This window comes from Rattus rattus, chromosome 11 (genome assembly GCF_011064425.1).
Source record: "Rattus rattus isolate New Zealand chromosome 11, Rrattus_CSIRO_v1, whole genome shotgun sequence".
Classification (NCBI taxonomy): Eukaryota; Metazoa; Chordata; class Mammalia; order Rodentia; family Muridae; genus Rattus; species Rattus rattus.
In genome coordinates, this window is record NC_046164.1 from 61,922,774 (window position 1) to 61,945,246 (window position 22,473).

At 43.9% G+C, this 22,473-nt stretch overlaps 1 protein-coding gene across 1 annotated transcript; it reads right to left on the bottom strand.

Moving 5' to 3' along the window:
• Positions 1–2,593: 2,593 nt before the first annotated feature.
• On the bottom strand, positions 2,594–18,311 carry Bst1 (bone marrow stromal cell antigen 1). The gene is made up of 9 exons (XM_032916334.1): positions 18,127–18,311; positions 16,950–17,076; positions 15,813–15,948; positions 15,017–15,099; positions 12,303–12,379; positions 11,359–11,451; positions 7,381–7,467; positions 4,393–4,452; positions 2,594–2,699 (listed from the first exon to the last, which is right to left on the bottom strand). Exons 1-9 carry the CDS (start codon positions 18,309–18,311, stop codon positions 2,594–2,596), a joined length of 954 nt encoding a protein of 317 aa, XP_032772225.1.
• Between the last annotated feature and the right edge of the window lie 4,162 nt (positions 18,312–22,473).

Below are 22,473 nucleotides of genomic sequence, written 5' to 3' on the forward strand. Positions count from 1 at the left end.
AAAAAGGTTCTAGGGTGAGAAGGTAATATCTAATGTCTAAGCAGGGCATTGTATCTGCCAGATAGGTGACAGCAGGAAGAAAGATCAATGCAGAGAGAAGAGCATGTTCTAAGACCCAAACAAAGAGAAAACAGAGCACACGCAGGCTCTAGCAATGACATGAGTTGGGTGATACCGAGCAGGGCATGGTGCCTCTAAGAAGTAACAGCGTTTGTTTCTATAGTAAGAGATGGTGACTGTACCAAATGAACCTCTACTATATATCAAGTCTTTGTTACTCTATAACGACTCACTTCTCACATGTGTTCTTCATCTTCCTGAATCTGACCATGTTCCCCACCCATCTAGGCTGTGACTCACAAGTCCCAGAGCATCCTAGTATAAAAGGCCTACCAGGTGCCTGGTGTGTGTGCTGGGTATAAAAGCTGCAAGGCATGCTGCACACTGTAGAGGTATCCATCTTTTGACTATCACAACTCACATAGGCTACTTCGTCAAAAACAATAGGGCTCAAGGCATTGGAAACGGCAGATGCTAGCCTCACGATATAAATTTTACCCTGATTGAGCCTCATGGAGCAAGTTTGTGTGTGGCTTCCAATGGAATTAGGTAAAGAGTGAAGAGAAATCAGGAATCAGGAATCAGAACTCATTATGTAGACCATATTAGCTTCAAACTCAACAGAGATCCATCCACACCTACCTCCCAAGCACCAAGATCAAAGGCCTGTGCCAAAGGCACGGAAGGCTGAGGAAGCCATGTGTGCCTGTATTTACACACACACAGTGGAGGGAGGGAGGGTAGGGAGGAAAGATTGACTAGGGAGGGTCTGAAATGACCTCCATAGTCCACAAGACTGAATTGTGAACTTCTGCTGAATACATAGATCTTTGAGTACATGGCTTTCCAGGTTTATGTGAATGTTTGCTCAAGAGGCCACAGGAGTTAAACATCAGCACTGATTTCGGGTCTCACTGGGATCAAGAGATGGTGGCAATAAGGGACAGTTTGAACTCAGTGCTGCAGGGTGGGGCATGGGACTGTAGGACTGGATGCCAGGGCAGTTCTCAAGAGTCTCCAGAGAGGATTCGGCCGCTGAGACAGTCATGAGAGCCCCTGATGTTCTAGGAGCTATGTGATACCTCCACCCCAACCCCATCCCCCTTCTCTTATCCCTGACCCCCATGCCCAACCCCCACTCCAGCATCAGGGACCTCTCATGCCTGCTTGCTACAGGTGGAGAACAGATGTATCTGTAACAAGACTATTTTTGTTTTAGTGTCTTTTGGAAATGGTCTTCATTAGACAAACTTTCTGCACACACAGGGCATGTGCTTTTCCTTTTTTTTTTCTTTAATATACTGTAAAGAAGCAGAAAATATTAAAAAGCCAAAGATGAAAACTAGAATACCTGTAAGGTCACTATCCAGAGAGAACCTCACTGTCCTTGGGGTCATTTTCTTTCACTTATTTACAGTGTATGCATGTGATACAAACACACACTTATGATAGGATTTCTTACATTCATATAATATTTCATAATACTTGCATGATATTACGAGTAGTTTTATATCCCTTCTCTTGAATATTGCCATTTTCTTATGTGATTAAAGGTTTAGTTTACTGAAGACAAAGATGTTAAATTTACATCCTGTGAGATTTACTCCTTCTGATGCACAGCTCTGAGAGATTTGAGAGGTTTACATGAGACGCCATCTTGGTCCTTCTTGCCACTCCTTTATCTTAGCCCCTCCCCCATGCCTCATGCACCCCGCCTTCCCATCCTGGAAACCACTGCACCTCTCTTTCCCCATAGCTTTGTCTTTATCAGAACTCTATCTTTATCTGCAGTGTGTAGCCGTTTGGTCAGGCTTCTTCCCCATAGCACTATGCCGTGGAACTTCCATTCGTAAGATTACATCCATCAAGACCAGTTCCTTTTGATCGCTGAGCAGAATTTCCCAGTACAGAATGCACCACAGTTGACTTAACTGTCCACCAGTCAGGCGATACACATGACTTACTTGTTAAACGAACACTCCATCCTAGGGGTGTACAAAACCTTAGGGAGCAGTTCCAAATCTGTGTGTGTTTGTGTGTGCTCTTGACATTCTGGGTAGTTCTCTTACCCTAAGTAGCCATCAAATAGACATCTTTATATATACGTCTTTGCACAATATCTGTATTTGTATACCTTTATATACGGTACATGAAATGGAAACTCTTGACAAGCACATATTGTATCTTTTGAAACACAAGAAAATACAGGAAATATAAAATACAGATACTTCCAAAAATACACTTAATTATAAAAGATTATACCACACTCCAGGGCTCGGTACTCTCTGTGTCATTATCAAAGAAGAAAGAATAGCTTTAACTCCCCAGTAGCAACTTCTGCCTGCCAAGCAGGACTACATAAATGCCTTGTTTCTCGAATCACAAATGCAAATATAATTGGATTACCGTCTGGGTACACTGTTTTCCTAGAAGGAACTGTCTTGAGATGGTGGGCTTTCTCAGTTTACACAGAACAGTGGACTGCTCAAGGGAAGCTGCAAGACTGGCTTCTGTTAGAAAGCTGTGGTGATTTTCATGCTTGAGAACTTGAAACCAAAGCCACTAAGAGAGAGATGATGAGGCTGGCGTCTCCTATTGCATGAAGAGCTGGGCTCTCCCTCCGCATAGACGCTAAGGCTCTGAAAAGAATAAGGGAGACAGAGACAACACTGGTGTGTGTCAAAATCACACAAGCACGCTACATAGATAGAACTTAAAGCTCATAAAACGAAAGTAAAAATTCTTAATTTCTATATTCCCAGAGAACTGCGGCTAATAATTTCAGTTGCCTTTGCAAGAAAGACAGCACGCGCTGTTACTGACTGACACACACACACACACACACACACACACACACACACACACACACACACGTGCACACACCTCTTTATGTAAGCACACAGAATGCAATTTGCTTCCTTAGCCTGACACCACCTCTTGGACGTAGTTCATGCTGGTACACAGGGTCAATTCATGTTTCCTCGTATGTGCATTCTTATTGTACAATGTTCCAGAGTGTTAGCCAAGTTCCTTGTTGGTGCTGAATAGTGTATTATCAGAGTTTAACTGCTTAAGAAAATCTTGCTCTGACTTTAAAACTCTGAGCAGAGGCCTGGCCAAATCCCATTTAAATTAAATAAGGTCTGACCTTTTGAGTTTTTGAAACAGAAATTACTGATTTCAGTTCAACCAAACAAAAGCTGAATTTTTAACATTATAAAACTATCTTATTGGTTCAGAATCAAATCCCATTGCTCTGGACTAGTTACTGGCAGTGTCCCTTACCAACAACTTCCTTAGGACGCTGAAAACCCTTTCTTTTTAGCCAATGGCGCCCTCTGCTGGACATCTACTATAGTTGCATCCCTGATTCAGTTTATGTTCATATTTGAATTGTTCAAAATTAATTCCTCCCACTTTTTTTTGCCTTAAGATGATCAACTAACTAATATCCGGATATATTTTATTTATTTTCAACAAAATACAACATAAGAGCAAAATGCAATAAATAACGAGGGTCTTCCTTGTGCTTTTGCCTTCCTTACCCTCTTTCCTAGAAGTTATGGTCCATTGTTTGTTCTCCTCAGACCCATTTCTGCAATCTGCCCCCGTTTCCATCCACAAGAAAAACACAACACACAGCTTCGTTTCTCTTTGCACTATATTCTGGGTCTCTGCTAGACATGTTGGTTTGGCATATTTCAGAGTCAAAGATGGTTATGAGCCACCATGTGGATGTAGGGACTCAACCCCAGGTCCTCTGGGACAGCAGCCAGTGCTGGTAACTACTGAGACATATCTCTCACCCTAAAAAACCTTAGAAAAGTATAGAAACATCTCTAAGACATGCTGTTAAGTGAAAAAATAAATCCCAGGAACTTATCTATTTTATCATTTATTATAACTGAGATGAGAGATCTGTTATGTGTGTGCATGTCCACGTATGTGTGTGACATGTGTTGTGACGGGAATACCTTACTCTCCAAGGACGCACTCCTGACCCTTTTTATAATTGCAAATTTTGTTTCTAGCATGTTTACTAACTTTTCAAAACACCATGGTGTTGGGCCACCTGGGAGGAGTTAGCTCAGCTTGCCGATGTCTGTGGCACTGCGGCAATTTAACTCAGAGACTGAGAGGCTGCAGTGCAGAAGTGCCCTGCTCTGGCCTGAGTTATTTAGGGAAAGGATGGACAATCAGACTGCAGTTCACCTGTGTTCTGATATGGTTCAGCGGTTAAGAGCACCCGACTGTTCTTCCAGAGGTCCTGAGTTCAATTCCCAGCAACCACATGGTGGCTCACCTGTGTTCTGATTTAAGCCATTTACTTACGAGTTCATGACACAGTCGGGGTGAGTGCTGTGGTCCACACACATTAAGAACTTCACCGGCCTACAGAAGAGAAACTGTACTTAGGAGATCATCCAAAGAATTCCCTCAATCCCACAATCCCCTCCTTTATAAACAATATCAGCTAGGCTGGGAGTGGTGGCTCGCACCTTTAATCCCAGCACTAGACGGGGAGCCAGAGGCAAGCGGATCTCTGTAAGTTTGAGGCCAGCACGTCTACATGGAGTTCCAAGACAGCCAGAGCTACCCAGCATGCCCTGTCTCGGCACCCTTCTCACAACAGCTAGCATTTATCAAGAACTTACTCTCTACCACAAATTGTGTCTGTGTGTTGTATATAGGTCATGTTCACCCTTCAACCATCCAATGAAATTGACCCTATTTTCAACCGCAATTTGCTGCAGATAAAGCCGACTCCAATGATTTCCTCACGTTGTAACAATTGTGAGTTAGAGGGCTAACCTTGAAAGTGGTAGGCTAATCCAAACCCTTTCTATGTACATCCTACTTTCTTGGGAAAACCTCTTTGATATATGCTTTGGGTAGAAGGTTGAGCCTAAAGCATATGTGCCATGGCTCAGATGAGAATGCTCAATGCCTAGCATAGTCAAGGCAGAAGATGTGAAGCTCCAAGGCAACCAGGAAGAAAGGACAGCAGCCGCAGAAGCAGGGGCAGGTGTCAGTGACACGCAAGGCATGAATTACAAGGCCGGCTAAGACGGCATCGATAGACCAGATGACTGGAAAGAATACGGAGACATGGAACATCACACAGACACACACTGCATGGTCTGTAGTCCCTGCTTAGATTCACCTGCCTTCAGTGAAGTCTAGTCTGCATATATACATTTTACTGTTTTTTATAGACAGCACTAGAGTGTCTAGGCTGCTCTTGAATGACTGGGATCTAGTGATGCTACCGCCCTGGCCTCCTGAGTGTTTGGGACAACAGATGCAATCTGTCCAAACATATTCAAAAAGAAATAAATTTGGTTGTTATCATCTTTTGCCCAAGGCAGACTTTGGATTTTATGGAATCTGATCCAATATGGTGCTAGAAGAATCCCAAAAGAGTCTGTGTAGAGATAAGGCTCCACCGGTGTCACCAAAGAACCTAATGTGAACTCTGGGTGACACAAGACAAAAGGCCATTCCACTGAGCTCTGAGCGTCAGGGGAGTCTTATCTACATTTGGGTTGGTCTTCGCTTTTTCAGTCTTTGCTACCCAGGAGTAATAGTAAAGACACGACACACAACAGGAACAAGCAGAAGCTGGATGAGTTTTGGAGCCCCAGAACCAGCAGCCAGATAAAGTGGACACCACACAAGGGAGGAGGGAAATAGGCCAGGACCCAGGACAGCTATGATGGGGGAAGGGACTTGGGGTCTGGCCTGACTGCTACGGCATGTAGTGGTTAAAGAAAGAGCCTCTATAGAGAGTTCTTGAGCCAGAGAAGAATGGTGGTAACTCTGAAATTCTGAAATCTGTAGTCACAACTGCCTTCATCATCGAGCTGTAAGACAGTAAGAATCGTCCATTTAGAAGTATTTCTAATACCTGGTGTTTTAACACAGTAGGAGGTGCTGGGGGATATTTGCTTCAAGACTACACAAAATTGAGTTCAAAATTCAACTCTGATCCTGAATACTGGCCATGAGCCAGTTATTAAACCTCATGACTCATCTACAGAGAATATTTACAGCCCAAAGACAGACAAACTAACCCATGATGCTACAACTCTAGCCAGTGACACCACAGGAGCAGACAGCTGTGCCCAGCAGGGACTTTCGGGACACCTGGGTGCTGGTCATGTACTCTTACTTCATATCTCAGAACGGCTGCGCATTGGACCTCATCATCAAACTGGGTAGGTAAATGTACACGTTTTTCTGTATACAGGTTAGATGTCAGGAGAGTGCATGTGCTTAGCTTCACTTCTGAAGTGGATGGTAGATGGCATTTGGCTTTGCATTTTTGTCAGCACGAGCAGTCATAAGTAAAGGAGCACAGGTGAGAGTCAAGGAGGCCTGGAACAGGGCTGATGTCACCCACAGGTCCTGAGGCTTTGATCATTTGGGAGAATGGTGCAGCTCACAGAGCTTCGGGAAGGCAGAAAGCAGCAACATTACGGTGCTGGGCAAGAATACTCCATGTCATTCCACCCAGACAAATCCATTAGTGTCTAAGAAAGCCTTCCAGGGGGGGTTTGGGATTTAGCTCAGTGGTAGAGCGCTTGCCTAGCAAGTGCAAGGCCCCTAGTTCGGTTCCCAGCTCCGAGAAAAAAAAAAAAGAATGAAAGAAAGCCTTCCAGGGTTGAACTGAAAGCCTACTGGGCTTGCACACTTACAAGCTGAAATGCTGGTGACAGCACGCAGCATTAATCCCAATGTTTAGGTGACATAGGCAAGTGGATCTCTGAGTTCAAGAACAGCCAAGACAATACAGAGAAACCCTGTCTTGAAAAGGGGTCAGGGGATGGGGGGAAGTTAGAGAGGAGCAGAGACAGGAAATCTAGGTCTAAAAGAGGATTATGATCACCCCAGGCTTAGAGCCAGTCTTTGCTAATTAATACCTGTCATCCCTTGATGACACACAAGTCGCAGCATATAAAGTGTTGGTCACAGTGTCTCAATAGACAGTGGCTGATACGATTTTTTCCTAGTGTCTATGGTTAAGACCCATCTGTCAAACAAATGCCCAGCTCAGTATCTTTTGTACTGTGGTTTAAAGATATGGGAACCACAGCCCATGGTTCCCAGTCTCCCTCACCAAAGTTGAAGGGAGAAAGCAGACGTAGATACGTGATAAACTTCTGCTTTTAGTATCCTCCAGCTGTCCTTAAAATAGACTCAGGAAGGTTCTCCCTGCCCACACCCCCAGTAGGCGACCCAGAAATCATCAGCCGTGGCCCAAACCAACCCTTTCAATCGCTCTAACCCTTCAAAGTCGTTACACATAGCGCCACCTACGGGTAGTCATTGATACAGCTGTGCTGGAACCCCAAGGCCTCCAGTCTGTCTTCCAGGATCTTAACACTGCCTTCGCCGCAGGATTCCCTAAAACACAGAAGGGCATAGTTTTTAAATAAACAGACTAGAGAAGGAGGAAAAGGTAGAAGAAGCTGTTTCAGAGTTAACCAAAGATCTTTAGGCCACCCCTAATGTTCTTCCCTTAGGGGGAACACTGGAAAGCCGAGCCTTCGCTGGAGACCCATCAACAGGAAAGAAGCGCATGGGGATAGGGATGGCGCCGCTCGCACCACGTGTAGCCATGACTGCCCCGCAGCAAACATTTGCGATGGTCCCCAGGTGGTGAATCTTCTCAACCTATAGTAAAAGCTTCAAATAACAACAGTACACAAAGTTTAAGTTTAGAGAATGCAAATCAGCAAAAGGTCATTGCAAGTCTCAACCATAGAGATAATCACTGCTAAAAGTTTCTAGACAGTATTAACCCCCCCACATACCCACAATTCAGTTAGCTAGTCAATGTTTGCCTGAAAATAATAAGAAGAAAATTCCATAAACAAATAGTTCATAAGTTTTAAATTGCTCTCCATTTTGATTGGCACGAGGAAATCTCTTGCTGCCTCACTCTGTCTCACCAGGAGGCGCATCACACGTTGGTCCAGCACAGCCACCCTGTATGCCACCTGCTTATGGGTCACTAAGTCACCATCTTGGATGCCGGATGGATTGTCATGGACTTGCAACGTTTGTTTTTTGTTCTCAAAACACCAGAGCAATTGTGCTGGCCATTTGGATACGCTGGAGAAGCTGTGATCTTTTTCTAGGTAAAAATTCTTGACTTGGTAAGCCTTTTATAGGCTCAGCTGAGGTTGCTAAGCCTATAAAAGAAAATCCATCTATGAAGTTCTGCCGAAAAAAAGGAAATTGTGCTAGGCTCGCTGTCGTAGTCTGTAGCAGCGAAGTTCCGCCCACAGTGAGCCCACACATCATCTCTCTTCACTTCAGCCTGGCATGGAGGCATGAATAGAATACCATGGGATATTTTAAAGTTAGATCGCAATCTTTTTTTATTATAGTATAATATTGTTATTCTATTTTATTACTTGTTGTTGTTGTTTCTTACTGTGCCCAATTTATAAAAGAAACTTCACCACAGGTTGTACCGACAGGAAGAAATAGTATACCTAAAATACCAATCTTCCACTAGGCGTTAGAATCACACCCAAGAGTGGAGGTGCTGCTGTATGCAAGTTTAGAGACTTTGCGTGTATAGCATTGCACACTATCCAGCGTGTGTGTGCGCTTTGGCCCACATCTGTCTGTATGTGGACACACATAAACATATACCATTGTTTATAAATGCTTATAATATATACACATGCATACATATAAGTATGCATACATATATGGCACATTTTAAGCTCTACATACAAGTATATATTGTGCATATATAAGTATATGTACTATGTCATTATTTTTAAGCTGTGTACTTATGTATGTATGCATAGATTTGTGTCTCTCTATATAACTATGTTTGCATATATGCCATTGTTTGTAAACCCTGCATTGTCTCCTTTACACAAACAGATCAAATCTCACATAGCAAAGCCCCTGTTTTGAAGACCTAAGTTGATTCTTATATTTCATTATCACTTAAACTATAACAAAGTTGGTTGAAATTTCGTTTTGTACACATTAACGTTCTGTTTCAGCAAACCCAGTATAAACTCCTAAAGGTAGGCTTTCTTGAACCAAAATTTGAAATTCAGTTCAAGGCTCAGAATTTTGCAGGTAGCTTCTTCTCTCTTAGCAACCTCAGCATATGATTTTTTTTCTCAAAAAAGTTTTTTTTTAGTCTAGAGAAAGCACCCAGCTTCTCTGGCATGACGTCTCTGATACCTTGGGAACCATAATAACAACTGCAAGTCCATGAGAGCAAAGTCACATATACCGAGCATACCCATTTCCCTGACTCCCACCAATAGAAGTCTCACTCTCCCAGTGCCCACAACTAGAAATCCTGAGAGGGTTTCTAAAGGCATCCAGTGATAGACACAGTACTGTGAGCTCGGTCATGACACAGTCCTGCTGAGTCTCTGTGGGATGGGAATGTAAGCAGTCTCTCCATCATAAAGCTGGTTGGGAGTGCATGTTCAGTGAGCCAATAAGCAGCTGGAAGACGTTGCCATAGAAACTGAGTTCTACGTGATATAGGAATGAAGAGGACAGAGTACTGAGTGAGGCCATTTTTTTAGAACTTTTCTCAGATGTGGGCTGATGCCCGTCTCTGTTGCCCTTCTCTGGGCCAGGCTTACTCATGAGTCAGCAACGGCACAAGCCTCCAGCTGGACACGGGGCCAAGGAAAGCAAGGAAAGGCTTCTTTTATGGCCTCTGTAGAGTCAGTTAAAGCTATGCTGGATAAATGGCAGCTGCCACACTGCTGGCAGTTCGCAGACTGCATGTTTTGGTTAAATACATGTCACTGTGTGCAGCTGATGCTCCTCCCAGGATGCTGTAAGATCCGTATACTTAGTAAGACCATTATCAGGAAGGCAGACTGACACAGCTCTCACTTTACCCTTGCTTTCTTGTGGCAAGGGCAGCTGCAATCTGATTACCCAAACATAATCCCTACCGTGACACAATTCATTAGCTCTGAGCTTTCTTTAGAATCGGAGAACTCCAAGTGCACGCGAGTTAGCTCAAAACCTGCCAGCAACTCTATCCTGGGGCTCGTCTATGACAAGCAGGTGTCCACTTTTGGATCCCTCCTGACACAGAAATGAGGAGCTGAGGTGTTAAAATGACATCTCCTAAATGTAGGGTCAAAGGACAAAATCTAATAGATATGACAGCATAACCAGTAGAAAAAGAGAAACTTTACCAAAAAAAAAAAAAAAACACCAAAGTATAATGATTTTCATGCAACAATAAATATAGTTTGTTTTCTAGGAAGAAAAAAAATGAAGATTTCCATAAAACTTATATAATAAACAGTTTCTAACATTGTTACACTCTGTTACCCAATAGCGGGGAAAGCCATCATGAGGTGAGACTTAGGCCACACTACACAACTGAAAAGGAATTTTTCAAGGTTCTCTCCATATACATATTCTGTGGCACATGCGTCTTTGGGTTTGGCAATGTTCGCCTGCATGCAGCATAAAGGCTTTGTGGGACAGGACACAGCTCTCCTCTGTAGCCCCCTCATGGCTGCTTAGCTTGAAACAAACTGGTTCTATTGCCAAACTTCTGGACAAAGTGGGTTTAACGTTTTAATTTGGCCAAATTAAGACACAGGGTAGAACTGTTTGAAAACCATGAGCAAAGCAAGCTGGAGGAGGCTTAGGGGGTCTTTAGTCTCCTCGGCAGTGGTGTTCACTCATGAAAGAGATGAGCTCCACCCTTGCTTGTATAGAAACCCAAGGTGTTCTTGAGAAGCTGTAGTTCTTTGAAGCCTTGGTCCTCACCAATTAGCCAGCACCTACTTGCAGAAGTGGTTGCTCCATAGAGAACACAGGCTACAGGGTAGAGCACTGGGCTGATTTTGAAAACTTTGGTGAGGGTATTGAGCCTTTAAGTGATAAGAAAGAGAAACTGGGGGTTGGGATTTAGCTCAGTGGTAGGCGCTTGCCCTAGCAAGCACAAGGCCCTGGGTTCGGGTCCCCAGCTCGAAAAAAAAAAAAAAAGAAAAAAAAAAAAAAAAAGAAAGAGAAACTGACTTTGACCCTCAGAAATGTGTAAAAAAAAAAAAAAAAAAAACAACAACAACAAAACCACCTCATTTATCCATAGCTCTCATGCCACAAAAATCAGCATGGTGTCAGGCTAGGAGCGCACCTATTGTCCTTCTCTACCAGCCACATTAGAATCAGAAGATGGACAGGTCTCTAAAGCTAAGAGCAAAGGGGCCATGATCAGATCATATCCAAGCAAAGCAAGACCTCACAGCTACCTCCCCACATCCCAAAACTTACACATAGGGTCCCCCAACTTCATGCATGACCCAGATCTCAATTCTTGTGACTTTATCCTTTTGCAAGTATGGGATTTCAAAATCTGCAAAAAACCTGGGAGACAGGGAGGACATTTATTATCCGTTCTTCCATGATATTGAGTCTGTATTGTCGTCATGCTAGGCAGTGTCTGACATGGAGCCCTGTCTTCAGCCTAGGAGAACACTTCTTCAAGTCTTAACACAGTATAAGAACTAATCCATTTTGGCCATTAGTTTATTTGTACATTAAAGTTTTGAAAAGTTTCCAGGGAAGCCAGTTGTAGTGGCTCATGCCTTTAAACTCAGTAGTCGGGAAGTAGAGGCAGGTAGATCTCTGAGTTTAAGGACCACTCTGGTCTACATAATGAATTCCAGAACAGTTGGGGCTATTCAGAGAGATCCTATCTCCCCTGAAAAGAGTTTCTAGGGTTCCTTTTACACTGTGTGTGCGTGCACGTGTTTATGTGTATGAGGGTGCACATTTATGTGTGTATGAGAGTATATAAGGCAGATAACAAAATTGGACGCTGTCTAGTCTCTCACAGTGGCCTGGAACTGGCCAATAGGCTAGGCTGTCTGAGCCCAGACATCCACTTGTCTCTGCCATCCCAGCTCTTGGATTACAAATGAGCCACCACTCCCAGATATTTCACTTGGGTTCTGGGGATCAAACAGAGGTTCTCATGCTATCAACTGACCTATCTCCCCCCAGCAGCTCCTCTAACCATCTACATTTGGAGACTTGCTCGTGTATTGGTCTGCTCTTATTGGTTTAATTGTATAGACATGGCTCTGAGCAACACATCATTCAACTATTTTACTTTTACTTTACCTCAGTGTACAAAAGCAGGCATCAGAGTGGGTGTGGGATGCTTCCCTAGCCTTTAGTTTGGTGCCATTTGTGGTGTCCTCTGGCGTTCTTACCCTTTCGTGGGATAGGCTCCTTTCGGCTCTGAGCCATTCAGCATGACGTTGATCACTCCTGAACTGTCTCTTGAATACTGCCAAGAAGGAAGACATGGTTGAGCAAATGAAGGCACATCGTTTTTGTGTGTGTGTGTGTGTCTTAAAAGCAGCTACTTTTTAATTGATAATTTTCAACAGAGGAAAACTTAGTATTCCATGTGTCTAGTAGAGATGCAGACTGGTTTATTCAGACAAGGAAATCACATTTAAAGTTCCCTATCCGTAGACTCAGTAATTCCATGTCAGGTAATCTGAAGACATGATACAGGATACACACCACCATGTCTGCTAGAATAAATTAGGCTAGACTCATGTGACAAATAGCCTTGACACTGCAGTGGCGTCACCCAAGGATTCACTTTATGCTCCCACTGAACATTCACCACAGGTCCCTGGTGGTTTGGCGCTTTGAGTTCTCAGTATGAGGAAGCCTCCACACCTGCTAAGCTGTTAACCGCCAGAAAGGGAGAAGGGGCAGTGACTTGGCCTACAAGTCACACATGGCACTCCCACTCACAGCCCATTGGCCCATAGACGTCTCATGTAAACTAACTGTCCAAAGCAGAGCGCAAACCACAGGTGCAGATGGCCCCGGTACACAGCACGACGTCCCACCACAAGCATGGCTAACCAGACCAAAACATGCTCACCCAGCTTGAAACAGCCAGGAAATGGTACACAGTTCCCACTAGGTACCGACATAGCACTGAAGTCTGAATTACTAACCTGCCCGGAATGAAGCCACAAAGAACCTGTGCTGTCATCGGACATGCTTACTTTCAGAACAGACTGCGAGATTAGATGGACAGAAAATGAGCTTCGCTACAATGTAATCGAGTGACACTGGGGGTATGGCCCAGGCAGGAGGCCTGGAGTTCAGTCTTTGGTATCATTAAAGAAACAAACAAATTAATAAGCGGATACCTAGGTGGTCTTGTTATCAGGGTCGTTGGTGGCGACTTCTTGTCTTTGGGCTTCACAGGACAGGTTTACTCACTAAGGACACGACACCTGACACCAGGTGCTCAAAGCAGAGATACATTTTGGGCCATTTTTTCTCCTGCTGTTTCCCCCAGTACTACAAGTAGTTTAAGTCTTCAGATACTGGAGTCTGACAACCTCTGTGTTGAGGGGGTAGCATTTTGATGGCAGGAATATGGGGGAATCTCATTTGTCTTTCTGTAACTTGCCGTTCTCTACCCAGTGGTTGCACTGACAATGGGAAAACATTGAAAAGGGCCTGGGTATATGTGGACCGGAGCTGTAGAAAGAATTGGTTAAAAATCCAGTCTCTGGAACTAAAAGATCTGTTTTAGAATCTTGGTTCACCTACTTATTACAATCTTGACCTTAGGGCAATCTTTTTTGACCTCGGGAATTAATTTTCCAAGTCTTAACAGTTACCTCAGAGGATTGCTGTAAAAATGAACATTTAATTCTCCTAACATGGGAGATGTAGCTCATGGTAGGACCTTGCTTGGTATGTGCAATAGAGAAACTGACTTTTACCCCCAGCACCACAAATAATAATAACAACAACAATATTTATTGATTACTTAGAAGGTTCAAGCCCTCTTGTTGCTATACTGTATTAGCTTTGCTTTTGCTTCAACTGTCTAGTATACTTTAAGGGTTTAAAGATTAGAGGCATTGATATTATTTTCCCATAACAGCAGCCAGTTGAGGAACACACCTTAAAGTCAGGAAGATTCCTAGCGACCTGTGTCGCAGTTCTTTTACAGATAGTGTTGATATGACCCCTCTTTAGATGTGTTAATCTTTCCAGTCTTCAGTAACAGTGTTTGACAGCTAACGGGAGCCTGTATTTCAGATGATGCCCTCTCTCCAAAAGTGGGAACAAACATTGCTCCCATGGGAGCTGGCTGGAGTACACAGTCTTCAGTGTGAGGTCTTACGCTTACAGGAAGTCCTTTGCATGGCCCTGGTGGAAGGTTTGATCAAAGTCCTTCACCCTATCAGCGGCCCCACTGAACTCCTGGAGAGCAAAGTAGACAAGGGGAGGCAAAGACACCTTACCTCTGAAAGGGGCGGGGTAGAAGTCCCCCGACCTCTACCTGCTTCTTGATCAGCACAATCAACATTTAACCATCAGCACTGAGCTAAGGTCTTAACCGTCCTTGTTTCTAATCTTTATTCCAATGCTCCAGGCAGAGACTGTAAGCTACAAACAATGTCATTTTATAGTCACTGACAGCTTGCATGAACTCTGGGGACAATACTGTCAGAGACACAGACAGACATGCCTGGGGACCGTTTCTGTGGCTCCAGATTCACGGTAGCCTATCGATTCTTCTCCCATTGATGCTAATCTGTGGACACTTCTGACACCCACAGTGAAGTCTCCAGTTTCCCAGACTCCCCTGTAAAATTGAGGTTACTCCAATTTTCCACAGCACTAAGAATTAGCATGGCTTTGAACCACTAAACATGGCCGTGGTGCAGTAGGTATGTTAACAGTGCCTATTTCTTTCTGCACCAGCCACTGCCGTAAGTATTTTGTCCTCGTAAACCCTCACAACTTTGTGGATCAGAGAAGAGTCAGAGTAATCATTGCGGTGGGAAGGAAGATACACAGAAATTGGGTAAAGGCCTAGGGTCCAGTTCACAGATTCCGCACATGCTCGACACTCACTCACCCATCCCAGGATTACCTGCATGGATGCACTTTTCCAGTAGGCGTCCACGGCATTGTTTTCACAGTCTTCTGCGGTGGGGCAGGACTGGTAATCAAGTCCTAGGAGAAAAGTACACGTATGCATTGCATATTGGAGATGTATTAACTTCAAGAATTTGCTAGTTCCATATTTGGCATGGATTCTGAAAAAGAATGTATGTAGTACATTTACCTTCTTTTAGCCTCAGTTTCCTCCCTCTGGAAAATAAAGACCCAAAGGCAGAGTCCTGCTGGGTTGGAATTAGAGGCTCTGAGATCAGACTGTGAGACTACACAGCTTCTTGGCTATATGTTCCTAAGCAACTTTCTTGATCATGCCATGCCTCAGTTTCCACATTTGCCAAATAGGGCTAATGATAGGATCATAGTGGATAATTGTGGATTATAGACTTAATGTGTCTAAAATACTTGTAACAGCATGCAGCAATGGTTAGGTATAGTCTACCCATTGTTGTTCCTTTTTGAAAAAAAAAATTACTTAATGTATGTGTATACACTGTAGCTGTCTTCAGACACACCAGAAGAGGGCATCGGATCTCATTACACATAGTTGTGAGCCACCATGTGGTTGCTGGGAATTGAACTCAGGACCTCTGGAGGAGCAGTCAGTACTCTTAACCTCTGAGCCGACTCTCCACCCCGCTAACCATCCCTTTTTCCCCATTGTTGTTCTTATCCATTACTATAGATGCTACCTACCTCAGAGAATTTAGGAAAGATTAAATGAGATGAACACATATGAAGACACCCAGCACCAAAGATAAAAGTCTTACCAGAGGCATTTTCCTGTCGACACCAGCTCAAGAAATCTCCAACCTTGCCATACAGAACGTCACACAGGGGCATAAGGCGGCGGGTGTTCTCTGCATAGCTCATAACCAGTAGGTGGTTATTTTCCCAGAACAGTGACTGGTGAGAAACAACCAGGAGTTAAAATACAAAATAAAAGGAAAGCACGTTGATTGCAGTTTCGTCAAGGTAAGTCAGCAGCTATTCCTCGCCGGTGGAATTCGGACCCGTGGAAGCAGGCCTGCTGCTTTCTCTTTCTTTGTTGCTATGGCGCGTTTGAAAAGTGTCACCTCTGCCCTTCCTGTACTGCAAACACACCATGTAGATCAGTGGTTCTCAATCTCCCTAACACCGCAACCCTTTAATACAGTTCCTCATGCTGTGGTGACCCCCAACCCTAAAATTATCTTCATTGCCGCCTCATAAGTGTCGATTTGCTGCTATTATTAATTATAATATAAATATCTTTGGGGATAGAGGTCTGCCAAAGGGGTCCCACAGGTTGAGAACCACTGACTTAGATGATACCATATTTCCCGTGTGGTATAAAATGTGTGCACCATTGGTAAGAACCTTGCATTAGGAATGATTAGGACCAGGGCTTGAGGACTGGCTCTGTCCACACTAGATGTGTAACCTTCGCTAAGGCATTTCATCTCTCTATGCCTCAGTTTCTATATGTGGAAAACGAGGAGCAGAAGCCTTAGGCCTTGTTCCGCAGCTCTGATTAGGAAGGCAGGCAATTGAGCAATGCCCTTCCTGGAGCGCACAGTGCTTCAAAACACCTAATTCTTTACAGCACATCTGGCACCTTCCAGGATAAACAGTGTCTTCACGCTGCACATAGAACAACATTCCTGGTCACTGTCTCAACTGGTCCTCAGTAGTCCAGTGTCGTTGTAGACTGGAAGGGCTACAAGAGCAGTTGTTTATGTTGGATCCTTAACCCTTAATGCAGCACCGGGAACACAGAAGGATTCCTGTAAGTTATTTATTGAGTTCATCAGCCAGCATTTTAACTTATGCTCCTGCTTTTCACCAACAAAGAGATAGGAGGAAACAAAAAGCAGCATAGACGTGAAAAGGACACTTCTGTCCCTAGCTGAGGCAGTTGTCCTTACCTTGTCCCTAGGAATGGCGTGCCTGGACAGGTTAATGAAGAGATCATAGTCTGAGGGGAGCACAGAGCAGGGATCCTTGTCCAGCACCACCTTGAAGGCCTCCCAGATGGCTGTGCAGTTTTTGTTCCTGTGCAAAAGTGCCAGTCAGAACCAGAGATGTGGTTCAGAGGGTCAGGCTGCTTGTGCTGCAGGCATGAGGACCTGAGTTTGTCACCCACCACCGTGCCCATGTGGCTGCCTGTGCCTCTAACCCCAGCATTGTATGGGATGGAAACAGGAAGATGGCTGGGGCTTGCGGGACACCAGCCTAACTCTAGCTTCCAGACTAAATTCAGAAGACAATGGAGACAGAAAATGATAGAGCAGACGCCCAGTGTCTTCCTCTCTGGGCACAGACACAACACACACACACACACACACACACACACACACTTGTACACACAACAAAGTGAAAGTTATAAAAAGAAACGCCCAAATGCACCATGATTCACTGGGAAGCACTTCCACTGAGAGAGGAAAAACAGAGTTCTCCAGTCTAAGTAATATAATACAGTCCCCTACCCCACCCCCATTTCAAGAAACTATGCAACTTCTGGTTTTCAGATCTCTCTCTCTCTCTCTCTCTCTCTCTCTCTCTCTCTCTCTCTCTCTCTCAGCCCCCGTGTGTGTGTGTGTGTGTGTGTGTGTGTGTGTGTGTGTGTGTGTGTGTGTGTGTGTGTGTGTGTGTGTGTGTGGAGGAGGTACTGTGTATGAACCAAGTGTCCTCCGGGGCCGGTTCTCACTCCTGAGGTCCGGGACATCTTTCAAAATCACGTTCTGTAGCAATGCTTTCTTACCCTTGGTGACGATGACCACCTGACTCCGTATGTTAGTCTCTTACTTTATTTTATTGAGATGCGTCCCAATTAAAAACAACTGGCGCAAAAAAGAATAGTATAACAACACAGAAAGCGGATCCAAAGGAGGGAGTATTTCAATAGGAAGCACAGTGTGCACAGGACAGAGGAAACCAGAGTCCTCCTGGACCTGGAGATCCCCTGCACAGGGGACCCTGCCCTTAAGAATCACCTACACACACATCACCTGCCTGAAGACCCGCTAGTCTCTCCGCCTGACTTTCCAAAGCCCCGACCTCACCCCACCCTTCTGCCTTTTCACTTTCTGGCTTAGCACTTACCCGGGCTCAAGGCTCAGCAGCGTGGTGTACTCCGCACAGCGGCCCAGGAAGATGCTCTGGAGGTGAGGCGTGGTACCCTCCCCGCTCCACCGCGCTCCAGCAGCTCTCGCCCCCGGCAGTACCGGCAGCAAGAGGGTCATCCACAGCCCCAGCCCTAGAGACAACGCGCATGCTTGGACCGCCATCAGGGAAACTGATTCCTTTAGCCAGTGACCTCCTGAACTCCTCCCAGTTTCTCTTCCACCGCGGAGGCGGTTCCCTTAGCTGAGCTTTGGCAGGACGCTTATCCAAGTGCCAAGCCAGCACACCTCCTATCCTGTTTCCTCTTCTGTTCTTACAGACATTGAACTTGGGGCGTCGTTTGGCAAACGACACCTCAAGGAGGAACCTCAAAGGGAATGGGAATTTGAAGGACGTGAGGGTTTCAGCCATAGGGAGAAAAAAACTTTTTTGGTTCGAAATGACAACACCCTTGGGAGGTGTCCTCTTTCTCAAAGGCTAAAGACAGGTGAATTTTGTTTGCTTTAAGGAAAAACACACCCCCCTATAAAAATCATTCATCCATTACCATGTGAGTACCAAGAAAACTTAAATTCTGTTCCGGTTCATACCGTCCTTCCAGGACAAACATATACTACCCTTCGTGAAAACAGATGGCTTTGAGTAAAGCCACGGGCACAACAAGGGCACAGACAAAAATCATTCACCATTCCTAAGCTTTGGACTTTATAGAGTTTGTCTGGGTGGACTTTGGATGTGACTGACTGACTGTTTTGCCTTTCCTTTTCTTCCTTTGTGAGGGACAGCGTCCACAGGCATCACCTACACCTGCCCCATTGCTTCTGGAGCACAGGACTTGTTTTCTAGTTTTCCAAGTGCACACAGATAACCTTGTCTGAGAATACAATATGGTCAGAGCTACACTCCTTTGTAATTTAGGCAGTTTACATGTGAGGTTTGGGACTTAAACTGATACTAAAATAAGTTCAGAATTGTGGGGGACATTAGGATGGGTAAAGGTATATATCATGTAGGATAGATGTGAATTTTTGAAGACCAGAGAATAACTACAATCAAGCTGAAATGCTCTTTAAAGATGTCTACACTCATATTCTGGAGGTCTATGATTATTGCCTTACATGGTAGTGGATTGTACAGAAGAATATGTATGTACACGTATACACACATATATACACACATACACACACACACACACACACACACACACACACACACACACACACACAAACCTCTCAGGGTCTGAAGCACAACTTATAGTTCAAAAAAAAAAAAAAAAAAAAAAAAAAAAAAAACCAGGGTTGGGGATTTAACTCAGTGGTAGAGGAGCTTGCCTAGCAAGCGCAAAAGGCCCTAGGTTCGGTCCCCTGCTCGAAAAAAGAAAAAGAAAAAAAAAAAAAAAAACCCAGCTACAATGGCACTGTGTTGGACCCCATGCTTCAAACCCCTCCATGAGATGCAATACAGGCTAGGCATTACCTGTGGTTCAGTGGGTTGACCACAGAAGAACCTCAACTGTTAATACACTAGGTTTTATCCTAGAGAAACTTCATTATTTCTGGGGCATAAGAAACCATTTCTTACAGGTAGGTGAACACTTATTACCACATTTCTATAGGCAGGTGGGGTGGGAGAAGAAGCAAGCTTTTATCTTTGTGTGTGTGTATATGTATGTGTGTGTGTGTGTGTGTGTGTGTGTGTGTGTGTGTGTGTGTGGCTGTGCTGTCACCTGTATGTGTGCAGGCCAGAGGGAGGCTGATGTTAAGATCTTCCTCAAGGACTTCTCTAGGATATCTTCTAAGTGCCTGGTGTTTCGAAACACCTGAAAACTTAAGGTTCTGTAATTGTTCCTCAGTGAACATGAAGAAATTATAATAAGTAACTTGCTTCTTTGGGCACCAGGTTTCACTCATTTTTTAATTTTTGGTTTTAAAACACAAATAGATCTCTTAACCAACTGTTTTCTTAACTCCAAGCCCTTACATTTCTCTTCTGGAAAGAAGTAGTTAAAATTGAGCCAGAGAAGAGAGATGTAGCAATGTCTTTGACTTCTCTTGTTTCAAAGTGTCTTCATTAACAATATCCTCTCCAAATATTATATAAATATTGGGAACATAGTGACTAGAATTCACCTTTAACCCTTGCTTGCTACAGTAACAATCATGCAGTTTTAAACTCATTTGTTAAGAAGTTGCCAAAACAAGTCAGTATAATATGCCAAGTTTGTTATACAAACATCATTTTCAAAAACAATTTCCTAAGTGAGATTTTTTTTCCTGTGAGAAAAATGTGAATCCCATTCCCGAATTCATAAGCCCTGCCTAGTACTTTCCTTTGAGAAAACAGCACACTGTGTTGTGCTAGAGCGGGTCGATATGAGTGATTCCAAAATCTGAACCAAATGTTTCAAGAAATCATCTATTCAGTGAGCTTCCTTGTCTCAGGTAAACCGTTTTCACTGCACTTTCTATGCTCCTACGACAACCTGTGGGACTTCCCTGGATGGGGAAGCACTCCAGCAGATGACACAGTAATTCCACACCGAACTGTTCCTAGCCATTTCTAACACATTGTTAGTTAGCCGCTATGTTCTCAGTGAGACTTGCTGCTCCACCTCTTGTGATCATTTATAACGCTCCTGCTTAACTTATATTGATGATATATGTGCTTTTCTAATTCTTTAAAAGTATGTAAAGACTTAGATACGAGGTTAAATTTAAAAAGCACAAATATCCTCCATAAAATCTTCTTGACACACACTTCTGACGTAAGCTTTAAAGGTGTTGGGTGGCTCCCATTGTTGGTTTTTTGCTTGTTTGTTTGTTGTTTTTCTGTCAAGCTGGATTGCAAAATCTATCCTGGGTTATAACTGAATGAGAAGCACCATTTTTTTTCATCTTTATTAACTTGGGTATTTCTTATTTACATTTCAATTGTTATTCCCTTTCCCGGGTCTCCAGGCCAACATCCCCCTAACTCCTCCCCCTCTCCTTCTCTATGGGTGTTCCCCTCCTCATCCTCCCCCCATTACCACCCTCCCTTCAACAATCACGTTCACTGGGGGTTCAGTCTTGGCAGGACCAAGGGCTTCCCCTTCCACTGGGAGAAGCACCATTTCTAATGGTTCGGCAATACTACAGATTGGAAGATCTACTATGTTAAGTTGTGTTTTCAGCTTCTCTGCTGACTAATCACCAGAGCCAAACATGCTGGGACAATTCCTTCACCATCTGTGTAAGACACTGAGGGTTTCTTGCTATCAAAAAGAAGGGCAACCACTTAGATAGCTTTCTGTTTTCTTTCTTTGAAAACATTCAATTGTCTCACCCTTAAATACCTCACTCTAAGTGTCTGGGTCCCCTTTAGTTTGGAAGGTTTTAAGCTGTCATTTGTAAGAATATTATACACGATGCTTGGGTGTCTTTCATTTCCAAAGAGCTCTGCACATTTGACAAAGCCATATTTTAAGTAATCTTCATTATTATGCTTCATGCTCACTTTTTCCTTTCTGAAATGTGACTCAACTAAAGTTGAAGCTACAAAATTAGGAAGAGTATTCTTCATTACCATCAGCATTAACACTCACAGATCCAGAAGTCGAACTTAAATGTGTGTCTAACTGTTCCTTTCTCTTTGAATAAAAAAAAATGACTTATTTTAAAAGTAAAATTTTTTCTTCCATTTTAATTGAAATATCATAGTTGCTACTAATAAAAATGAACAAAGCAACATAAATAACAGTTCCAAAAATACACTTAAGATCTGCAACTGAATCTGTTGAAAATCGTAGACTTCATCTTTATTTGTAAGTCATGGTTGTTGTCCTCTGTCCGCCCTGAGAGAGAAGAGAACAGGGACACAAATATATTCCACTAGGCTCTGGTCCAGCCTGGAATGCTCAAAGTGTTACAGCTCTTAGAAGAGAGGCAAGGTTTGGGCAGCCTGCTCAGGGCAGGTAGTCAATGTCCCCAGCCTCTCATCAGCTACTGGCTCCAGAGGCAGGGCTGGCTGGGGCTGCTGGGGCAGTACTGGTGAATACTTTGGGTGCGAGAACTCTCCCCCGCCCCCCGTGTTACAACTCAGTAAAAACAACCACTCTTAGGTGGTCCTTGGTCAAATAACTTGTGTGCTTTGTTCCATGTGGTCAGAGACTATATAAACATTGAAGGGTTGGGTGGGATTTAGGGGTTGGTATTTCCTAGTTGCTCTGTTTGAAATATAGAGTGATGCTCTATTTGCATGGTGTTGCCTACATGACTGACTGCCGTGGTCCTCTCAGTGGGCTCAAGTCTCTGAGATTCCCAGGATCTGAGCTCACTCAACCTTACC

Coding starts and splice junctions, on each gene's coding strand:
- Bst1 (XM_032916334.1), bottom strand. CDS start 18,311: ATGGCGGTCCAAGCATGCGCGTTGTCTCTAGGGCTGGGGCTGTGGATG. Junction 15,100..15,812: donor TCGACAGGAAAATGCCTCTG/GTAAGACTTTTA, acceptor CTTTTCTCCTAG/GACTTGATTACCAGTCCTGC. Junction 2,700..4,392: donor CCCGACTGTGTCATGAACTC/GTAAGTAAATGG, acceptor TATTCTTTTCAG/AGCCTTAGCGTCTATGCGGA.